At 31.9% G+C, this 12,026-nt stretch overlaps 1 protein-coding gene across 1 annotated transcript in view; it reads left to right on the top strand.

Annotated features, from left to right (window-relative positions):
* LOC106715963 (CUGBP Elav-like family member 4) overlaps positions 1-12,026 on the top strand; it is a 423,044-nt gene that overhangs the window by 13,048 nt on the left and 397,970 nt on the right. The window contains exon 3 of the mRNA XM_045678517.1: positions 4,824-4,898. Coding sequence (XP_045534473.1) covers positions 4,824-4,898 — 75 coding nt within the window. The remainder of the gene's footprint in view (positions 1-4,823; positions 4,899-12,026) is intronic.

Here is a 12,026-nt window from a genome sequence, read left to right on the forward strand (position 1 = left end):
ATAAACAATGTAATTTAAATTTTATCTGTTAATTATTATTTTTTTAAGATTTATTCATTAAATTACACCTTAATTTTTTTCTTTTTAAACCAAACTGCTTTTGAGTGCTACCAGTATTATCTATAGTAGTACGTAGGATAACATAAAACCTCTTTATTCTTAAACTACCAAAAATATTAAAGTACTCAATGTCAATACAGACCATCATCGCCCTGTCTTTATTTCACACACGCAGAGTCTGCTCACGAGATTTTTATGCTCTAGATCGATCGATCTTTCGTCGTCAGTTATTACTTTGTTGATCAAGACACAGAAATCTGACAGTCTTAATAAAAGAAGAATCATACAAAATAATCAGACAATAAAACAAAAATACGATAATTCCATGTATTATAAACAAAATGAATCTACAATTCATCTGCTCTTGTGTATGTAACATTTCTATGTATTAATAAAATTCTTGTAGTAAGGTACATAATATTTTGAAGAGAGAATTTATTAAAAATTTGATTCTATTTTCAAGCTTTATTCTACTGTACGAATCGAGTAGCACTCACGGATGCGTGGCGTCGAGTGGCGAATTGTTCCCGGCTTCGGCTCGCGGCCACAATTACGACTCGCGATGGCACTTCATTCTTACGACGAATGAACTTGCTAATGTTATACTTAAAAAGTGCCAATTAATTTATTGTTTTTAATTTGAAAATGAAACATTCAATTATTTCTGAATTTAAAGTGAACATTAAAACATTATCATTTCTGTACAGGTGTGTACCGTGAAAACCCACACTAAGAAATTTTCTTATTGACTGAGTTCTGAATGACATTTAAATTCATTGCTAAACTTTTCTTTTGATGAAAATGAACTGTAAAATAATGGGCATATGATTTATATTCGTAAAAGCGTAGCGAAATGTTAGCAGTGCCATCCACTTACTATAACTTCGAATGGAGTGTTTGTTCTGGAATTTACACAGCATGTTGAAGGTGATTGAAATCTTTGATTTATACATGTTATAATTAAGTAAGTCATGTTATTCTTACGTATTATAGTTAAGTAAGTCAAAGTCAGTTATGGATATATCTGTTAAAAATAATTTTGAATTTAAATTTACAAAGAAATATCTATTAAATTGTTTAAATTTTCGTGATACATATAAATTAATTAAGAACGGCTTAACTCACATATGACTGTCCGGTGACGGCACCGACTAGTTTCGGACCTGTCGGATGCCCTCAAAATAAAGCTACTCGTATATTTTTAGGAAAATCAGTAGATTATTTTAGGCCTGCAATTTCGCTTGCACATCATCGGCCAAGGTTAATACAAGCTCACAAATCCTATTATTAATTGTTGTCTCTATTATTTAGTTATCAACAACTAGTAAAGTGTACGTTTTAGTTTAAATCAGAAAAATTGGAATTGACATGTGATTTCAAACCTATTTATATTTCGTAAATATCTTTCTAATAGTACAAATGCGAATGTATAGATGGATGGATCGATGGATGTTTGTTTGAAGATATCTCCGGAACAACTGAACGGAACGACTGAACGGAACATAGATTGGAACACATAGGCTACTTATTAAGTTTTTTTTAATTCCGCGCGGACGGAGTCGCGGGCCACAGCTAGTAAGTAAAAGATAGTAGATTATAATCTTCATTTATATATCAGTCTAACCTTATTACCTAACCAAGTTTCTATTTAATCCGATTGTATCAGATCTATGTGTCAATGTAGCGAAATGCGGGCCACAATGTATCGGACAATCTGAAGCACTATAACTACAATGCAATGCTTGAAATGCAGGAAATTGTATTTGTAAAAATATCTGTTATCGACCTTGGATATTACACCTATAAAATTGCAGCAATTTTATTATTTACTAGCTTTGTGTTGTTTTTATTTACCGCTGTACCTTTGTTATTAGCTCAAGAGGCTAGTGTTATTAATATTAACTGTCACCCGCGATTCCGTCCGCTCGGAATTAAAAAAAAACTTAATAAGTAGCCTGTGTTCTCACACACAATAATCTACATTTATGCCAAATTTCATCGAGATACGTTGATGCATTTTGGAGATACTTTCTAACAGCCATCCAAACATTCGCATTTATAATATTAGTAAGATAAAATCATAACAAAACAATAACAATTTACAACTTTATTATTACCTTAATAAGAATCTAAGTCGAATGTCTATGTAATAAGCTATGTAGATCTAAAAATAATAAAATAAACATTAATTTTATAACATTCAACGAAATTGTCGTTTATTGTATCCATTTCAACTATAATAACAATCACAAAAGACATTATTAGCTATAATTTGTCTCGTGTTTCCTTTAACAAGAAATCTAATTTTCTTTAATTGCTTCATGTCTAACAATTGTGTAAAGCAAAATATTTAAAGCTCGCTTTCCAACAATTAAACGAATTTCCATATAATGATACTGCCACCTCAAACCTCTTCACTAGAAATGCTTCTTATTCGAGACAAGAGCTTGGAGCCGAGATATTGGCGACACCTTTTCGTCTGCCAAATAACATCGGATTATTAAACGATTTTATGTTACATTGTATTATATTTTAGCATTTAGATTGTTAAATTAAATCTCATTTTTTATTTGAATTTATACTTGCGAATTTATAGATGAAAATAAAATAGAAATAAAATGAAATGTACATTTATAAAATTATGTAATAAATTAAAAATTATTTTAATTAATTCTATTTAATGGAACTTTTCCTTAATCATAATTTTATGTTCTATTTCTGTAGTAAATTAGTTTTTATTCAGTAGTACACTTTGTACTGTTTTATCATTTCTAAATTAGTAAATGAAATTTTAATTGAATTATAGTTTTTAATGAGACTGGGTCCCTGTTGACTGATGTTGAAGTATGGGTTCATTGTACACGTGACATTATGGCTGATACAATGCCCTTTCTGTAACTAAGGGAGTACGACCTTGAACAGCGGTTTTAACTGTCGGTCATTTTGTTCTATTATATTACATTCAAAGTTCATTTATACATCCGTAAATGGATACTCTATGCTTCAAAGCTCAATGAAAATTAAAATGTGTACTGTTAACTACCAAATTAAAGATAAAATTTAGTTAGATAAATGTACTTTATATGTAATCCCGGCCGATATCGGCCACGGCGACTGTCTTCAACTCCGGTTTTGACGTTGGTGTGCTCACATGTGGCTTATTTAGCCTATATTCAATCTTATATGTAGTGGTTACATGAAATAATGTAAAAACAATCGCTAGAAAAGATAGGCCGCAGGCACGAAATTAGCGATGAGCGGAGTACCACTGCTCTCCCGCTGGTTTCGTGTTCGCCGCTGTATTGTGCTATACTTTTGATTGCTTCGCACCGCTCCGCTCGTCGTGACGCGTCGCTTCGTTTAGAATGTGCGTTTCTAATTCAAGCATTTTCCGATTTTAAAAAAACGCTTATATATTCAACGTAAAACATTTAGCTTATAGATTATCAATATATTTACGTCACTCAATTCATCGCTATTTTTTCCTTGTTGTTTAGACTCTAAGCATAAAGAATACCAATAATATTGCTATAAAAGACATTGAAAGCATTAGTTCACATCTAGCGTAATAGTGTCATGCATTAGGGGTAGCGCGGGGGAGCAATAAAGGGGTAATCACCCCTCCTCGGGCGCCGGGCGCTAGCCGGGGTGAATTAGACTGGACGAGGCAAGGGAGAGAGCGGAGAAAGCAACTTTTTAATTTCGCCGTTATAAAATCGCAGAGTATCCGAAATGTAAATCATTTTAATGGGTTTTCGAGTAAATCAATTAGTCTACCCTTTGCACCTTTATTATAAAGTTTACATTTTACGAGACGGCCATCTACGAAAATTCTATAAAATACTTTATGCTAGCAAGATTCGCCTTAACTTAGAATCCTTTGTAATACGAATGAATCAAAAAAATCTTTTGAGTGAACCGCTGCAAATTTTAGTATTAACTTTTGCAATGTAATTTTCCTCATTTTTGTATCTATATTAATATTTTACTTAACAATCTTAGTTTCTTGATTTTTTTCTTTTGTTTCACATAGAAGCTCAGTTCAACTAGGAAGAAAAGTTTACTGTTTATAGTTTAAATGGGAAATATAGTCTTTCCATTACAGTTGTGTCACGAATTACCTCAATAGTTCAAAGGTTCTTTTTAAAATTTCATGGCATCGCGCGACCCCACTTTGATTCGCAGTGTTAGGGTCTGTAAAATTGTTTATAGCAACTACTTGTCCCAGCAGTAAAGAGCATTCGAAATTTGTATGTATGAGAGGAGTGTATAAATCCTCCAAATCTGCAATTTACTACTACCCTCTCAACGCATCCTATTATACAGCCAAAACGAAAGACAAATCACCTTTTTTATTATACTCTAAATGCACTTCGTGTTTACATTAAGTATGTTTTTAAATACTAAATCAAGATTTACTAATATTTAAATGACTAACAGTGAGTTTCTGAGACCTGAATCTGAATCTGTTTAAAACATATCGTCATCTTTGTTCTTTGATTTTTGACAAAAAAGGGATGAAAATTTGTTATATACAGGGATTTTAGTGTCAAACCCACGGTTAAAATGTTGATAATCTAATTATGCATTTCCATTGTTTCTTTCTGTTTGTTTGTTGCACTATATTTTAATACGGTTTTTAAAATGCGTCAATGTAAAATATATGACATAAACGCCTGCTGAGATTGAGATATATAGATATATAGGTTAATATAAAAATGTCCGGCAAGGCGAAGTAGAAAACAATGACGAAATATTTTCAGATCGGCAACGGCCTTCGGTAAGGAAGAATGCCATCGGCAAGAGGAAAAACAAACGCTACATAAGCAAAGCTGAGGGTAAGATTATTTCATAATATGACTTTAATATGAACAAATGTATTTAACAGAATGTACTATGGTGATGATCACATAAACAAAAAAGTAGTGATATTGAATGTGAATGGCTTTAAAAGTAGACGAAGTCCAAAGAAATTAGGTATTGATTTTGTGAAAATGGATACGCTTAAGAAGGGAGTAATGACTTATAGAGATGTATGGAAGAGTATATTGTGCCGATCCTAATGATGACGTATGAAATTTTAGTTCTTATACAGTTCTTTTGGACTATTAAAACAAAAGAAGTGCATCAAAATTATTAGAGAAGGCAGGGAAATTATAACATAACTTTCCTAATCAAGATTTCACTATAATTTCGTGAAATATTAACCGCTATCAGCTTGTTACTTGAGTTGTGGATAAATGTTTCAGTGAGTAATGTTTGGCTGCGACTGGACGGATGTCTACGTATGTGTAGCGTCGGATGATTCCCTCATAACGCAAATATGATTTTGTATTATAACTTACAAATGTAAATTTAGTTAAACTTGCAAATAGCCGTGTATATGATAATTACCGTAGGGTGATAAATTCTGTAAGATAATTGTGCATTTAGATACGGCGTCATAGATAGAGCAAGTGATCTAGCTTGGAATTTAAATATTTTAAATGTTTACTTCAACATTAAATGTCTTTCAATCTAACTAATATTATAAATACGAATATTTAGATGGATGGATGTTAGTTACAAGGTATCCAGAACAGCTGCACGGATCTCGTTGAAATTTGGTATATACGTAGAGTATAGTCTAGAAGAACACATAAGGTACTAGTTAATTTTGTTAATATCACGCGTACGGAGTCGCGGGCACAATCTAGTAATAAATACTATCATGACCGATGACAAAAAGTAATAATTTGTTCTGTACCAACTCTATACATTAAAAATGAGTTATATTAAATATAGAAAACATTTCATGTAGAGTAGGGAGTATATTATAACAGCATTCCCTGCTCGTTCATCATCCGGCCGCAATATGTTGTACGCTATACAGTGCGCCGCGCGGATCCTCTGTCTGTTGCATTTTATGAATTTGTTTACAGTTTGCGAACATTCTCTTCATGTTTATAGCTCATTTTATATTTCTGTCAGTTATAACTGACAAGATTTTTTTTTAGAAAAATCACAATACATTTTATTGTTTCAATTATGATTGTCATTCACATTTTCTCTCTGTAACGTTAAAGATAAATGTTTACTTTAGGTTGTTTACCATTACCATCCCTGCCCTAACTACCGAAATTTCTAGACTTAATATTTAAAAGCTATAGACTATAGAGATATCAATTAAACCATCGTCGTTGGTCTTGCAATTTCATAGATAAGCTATCATTTCTAGAAAATTCTTCAGAGACGTCAGATTTTTATGTAAACATCTCTCCCGTCGGGCACAATGGCAGCGAACACGTGAAATGAGATGTCTCATAATAGTGCTATACGAGGTGCGGCCTGCGCGTTACTGTCAGTGGATTAGATACTGAAATTTTTATTTAGTCTTCTATTATTCAGTCTCATAAATAATAAAATTTATTTTAATTGTATTTTAGTAAAACGGGAATATCCTATAAATAGTATTATTTATATCTTGTTTTTTTTTTTTTTTCATTTTATCTGTAGTTTACTTATTCTCCAGTAAAAAGCAAAAATATGTAATTATTTCTTTAACACAATCTATATATAATCTGTGTTTTCCTTTGCGTAATAAACATTTAACATGGAATAAATAATATTTTTTTATTTGGTATCAAATACGATGTGCGTACCTGGAATCGAAACATCGCTCCCGCGGCTCTCCCTGTCCCTGACAGATATTAAATTCGTATTCGCGATCCGCCGGCCGCGATATATTACTGTATATACCAGTACAGCAATCGTTGTGTTGTCGCTTTCATATAGAATACATTACTCTGTGTACAAGTGGTTTAGTAACATGCAATCGAGTTGATGTTTTCAACGCGCCCGCCCTGGCTAATTCGCCACGTAATTTGTTACTTGTATATACTGATTCGATAGCCCGGCCAAACTAAAGCCCCGTTTTGCAACTTGTTAATAAGCTTACGAATTAACTATCCGAACTAAACGAGAACGCGGCTTTAATTTTAGTTCTCGTTTCGTCAATGGACCGACTGATGATAAAATAAAAGTCAGATAAATTGTCTGATTGAAAACGCACACTCAATATATTTTATTCAATACTCTTTTTTATGCTTTAAAACTATGTTATCAAACACTATTTTATTGAGTATATTTTAAGTTGAAATAGAAGCATTTTTAAAGCTATATTATTCACCTTTATCTTTTACAGTAAATAAATATTTTTTATGTTTTAATTTATTATTAAAAAGGTATGCAATAAAGAATTGTTTACCATTTTAAGAATCTGAAAAATTATCATGAATCGCTTCAGCTACTTGGTTTAAGATGATATTGTTACTTTTTATATGTATTTAACTATATTTCTTCATAATTTCTTACTACTTGTAACTTACCGAAGTATAATTATGTTAATAACGAATAAATAACGCCTACGCACCCCGCAGAGGCGCCGCGCGGCCCCAACGAAACTTTCCGATCTTCTAAGCAAGTAGGATAAAGGAAACATTATGTAAATAAGCTCTGAGGTTCATGATTAACTCCGAGGTACCGAGTCCCCGGCTTCTTATCAGGACGGAGTTTTTAATACACGCCCCTTGTTTAGACGAGGAGCTTTTATAACTTTCAACCAAATTTTGTTTTGCGTCGCCGCGCCGCCACATTGATGGTCCAAAGTAATTTCTGTAGGTGAACGCGAAAAATTCAAAACACTTTAATAAACTAAAATCTGGTAAAATTTAGCTAAAAAAAAGGTTAACGCCCTCACTACAAAAAAAAAAATTGACGAAGTTACAAATACATTTTAAACATAAGCCAACCCTTTTATGGTTCGACTCTAACTAAATTATTTACAAATCTATAGTGGTAGGTCCCACAAGAACAATATTTGTTGGGTGGACGAATGGGCTGAGTCGATCGGTGAAATACCACCACCGCACAGAAGACAGGCGTGAAGTGGAAGCAATTCCGCGTCTTCTGATGAATGTGGTGCCGGAGGCCTAATTTTAGTCCTCTTTCTCTTACGACCATTTTCTTATTAGGAAAGGATGGGAAGGGGAAGTATATTTGGTAGAAACGGGAACGCATAGGAAGAAGAAATAACCTCTATCTGTGTCCCCTTCTCCGTTGATTAAGGTAGACAACGCATCAGCATTTGCGGATGTCTATGGGCAGCGGTCGCCTCGATATTTCGGCAAATTAAGATGGCTGTTTGCTCGTTTGCCAATTTTTGATATAAAAAAAGGTATTTCGGAATTAAGAACACTTTTGGTTCGATTAAAAGATGCAGCAAACTTCTTATGTTATAAATCTTTAAACAAAACGAAGTAGTGCGACGTCACTGTCCTTACTTTCTCTAAGGTTACCTATTATATATTTTTAAAATCAATGATTTTACAAATAATAATTGCATAATACGGTATTGTTAGTCCGAACAGTAAATGTGTGACTTGAGAAATTGGGCTTAATAAATTCACTATGACGAGGAGAATCGAGAAAGTTCTCAGTTTTATATCTCCATTCTATCTACGAGATAGAGTCGGGCGTGTCGCGACGGTTTTATATAAGAGCACCGACTTCACAGGAATAGCTGTTTTTTCTCATCAACTTTAATTAAGTTGTAGTTCTTGAGAGAGTCGGGAAGTAAACGATAATGGATTCTAGTTAAGTTTTCAAATGAATTCTCACTTTTGCATTGGAAACTATAGTTCATATGAATTTAAATATTTAATTTATTATTGAAAGTAATTTTAAACAATGATGAAATTGTTATAAGTTAAAAGATTTTAAACTATTAAGAAGATTTATTACTATTGTTAGTTGATCCATACATTATTGCTCTAATACATTCGGAAAACAAGTGTACTGGACGTTATCGGTTTATTTTAATGTAACAAGATTTGTCTTAGTAACTCTTGGCTTAGAAGCTGCTTAAAGTAAACAAAGTTAATTTTACTTAAAATATGAGAAGATTTTGTGATAGTTTTTAAATTTATTTATTTAGAAAACATGACAAGGTTAAGATCTGGTTAACAAATACGTAATTTATCTTAATGTTACATAAATCAACTATGCAGTATCGTAGTACTCTCAGACTAAAGTATTAGTCTAATGTAAGTAAACAGGAGGTCGGTAACTGTGTAGGTAAACTCTGTACATTAAGAACCGTTCATTATGTTCAATAAGTTAGACGATGCACCTCGTTAAGGTACGTGCATTTCGATAATGGAAATGGAATATTCTATGTTTAGTACATTGCTTGTTAGATTAGATATGTCATTTGTGAATCAACGTAATAAACATTAGTACTAGCTTATACATACTCGTAGGAGATTAATGTTAAAATTATGTGAATTTTGAAATTCGAATAGATGTTTAAAAATAACTACAATTATATATTTTTATTTTTAAGAAATATTGGGAGTAACCTTAATTATTAAATGAAAAAAAAAAACAAGGATTTTTTTGGTAATCTCTTTAAATTTTGCTATTAAATGATGTAACGAGATTTCTTTTAAGCATTTTTTTCTATTACAGGTTGTTTTGTTTAAAAATCCAAAAAAGGCTAGATGTGTAAACGTGAGAAAACTGTTTACAAATGCTAATGCTCCAGAGCTCTTAAAATATTAAGCATAATGCAACAACAAATTCTTTCTTATCTTAAACTTAGTGTTGCTTTTTCCTTTTACAAGAGCTTATTCCACGCGTTTAGGTGAACTAAAATAAAGTTTCTTGAACAAAATTTAAGCGCAGATGTAGGAGGCGTTGGCTCCGTTATACTCTTGCAGCTCGCTACAATTTTTGTTGAGAATTTCACTTCGGGAAACATTTCAACTTCACTGCATTATTCCGACTAGTCGTTTAGGTTATTTTTTGAAGATTATTTCGAATAATTCGCATTTAAAAGTATTGTTGATTTTAATTTAATTCTTTAAAGATCTTCAGAAAGTTGAATGCTAATTAGTCTTTAAGTTAAGAGTCAAAGTAAGCGGCGAGCGCCGTTTCTTTCAATCCGAGTCACCCTTTGCAAAACTATTACCTCCCGACATAGGTACAAAGCGGTCTCTCTTCATTTCCCGGCCATTGTTTCAATTTTAAAACTGCCAGCCTCCATTCGCGCCGGTTGACCCGAATAGGTGGCCGTACATCGCTGATTTTGCATAATTAAAACTGTCTACAGTTCTCTTAATAGAACTTTTATCTGAGACTTCGCTCACTTCGCCGCAAATGTGGCAACACACAACTTGTTTTGATTCTCCTTCTATTTTATTTGAACGTTATCCTTTGGTTTGGTTTTCTTAAATTCATTTATGGACTAACCCGTTTTGAATTTCGTGAAAGAAATTATTACTTGATATTAATTTTTTTTATTAGTTATTTAAAAGTAACATTGTTGTAGAAAGAAAATAAGCACAAAATAATTTAATTTAACAAAATTTTGACTTTTAATTGCTTGTAAAATAAATAAACTTGAAAACATGTAAATATAAAAGTCACGTAGATATATTTATAGTAGCAATAGTTTACGTAAAACATTTTCACGTGACATTTTTCTAACATTGATAAATCTATCTAAAGCATGAATAAAAGCTGCAATAAATATAGTTCTAACAAAGTCGATATTAATTTGGCGCGCTGCAAACGTCATTGTTTAGCCGCCGTTCTTTATGTATTCAATAACATTTTTATATGCAACCTCGTTCACTTCGCCGTTGTACACACGAGAATTCATTGTATTTTAAATGTTTTTTTATTTGTTTCATAACTTTTACCTTATTTTTCATTCTATTGTATGAAAAAGATAACATTAATGAGAAGAAAAAAAAACAATTAATGGGACGCTGTTTACTAAACATCAGATAATATACGTGTAATAATTATTATATCCCTTAGATAAGTTTTATAGTTCCGTCAACAGTCGCTTAGACGATCACTGTGAACGATATCTTATTTAAGGCTACACTAAGGGGTCCTTTAAGATCTCTGAATAACTCTGAGAGTGGCATTTGATGTTTTTTGCAAGATAATTAACAACCATTAATCTAGTAAATCTTTTCTTTTTTAATGCTCTTTTAACTTCTTAAAGACTGTGGATTAAGTAATGAAGTGTGGATTTAAGTAAGTTAAGTGAAGAATAAAACAACAAACAAAGAAACAGAACTCTGAACTTTGAATAGCGTGTGATTACTTTAGTGAACAGTCATTATCGGATCTTTAAGACTCCACTTCGAATCCTTTTTAAACTATTTTCAAGCTCTAACGTAAACGATCAACTGCTCGCCTCTTTAGAAATTGTTGAAAGAGAATTTTTTACAAAGCGAATAATGATTCGTTTTTTCTTTAGTTGCGCTGTCTAGATAAAGTGCTAACAAATTCTTTTTTTAAAGTAGATAAATATGAATTCAAAGTTACTCTACAAATATTTATTAATCGTGAAATTCACGTCACAATTGGATTTTTATTATTTTTTTTACAATTGTTCTAAAGTAGAAATCCGATACATTCGTATAAGAATTTTGTGAAAATGATCCATTTTAGTTTCAACAGAATCTATTAAAATACATCGTAAGCAGATATTTATTTTCACTTTGTACACAGAACTGAAATAACAAAAACATTTCATGTAATTTATTTAAAACAGATCACATAAAATGTTATTTTGTTAACCATAGAGTTCTAGAAATCATGAAATCTGAGGTGTAGGATTTAATGATTTTTTTTTTTTTGTTAAAAAGACGTCTCAGTTTAGACACAGAATAACTTAAATATCAGAATAATACAAGTATAATTTATCTTCAGCGACACTTTACAAACTGTTCAACATTTCCCATCGCTACTGCTATATTTTGATAGTTTTATTAGACTTATCAAGGTAAAAGCAATATCGCTCTCGATGTAACGGAAACTAGTTATTATGCCAATAGAGATACGGATGAAATTCGTTCGTCTGGAAGTGATTGAAAATGAGTATTTGTAATGAGATGGTCAGCAGTTAT

Source organism: Papilio machaon, chromosome 7 (genome assembly GCF_912999745.1).
Source record: "Papilio machaon chromosome 7, ilPapMach1.1, whole genome shotgun sequence".
NCBI lineage: Eukaryota > Metazoa > Arthropoda > Insecta > Lepidoptera > Papilionidae > Papilio > Papilio machaon.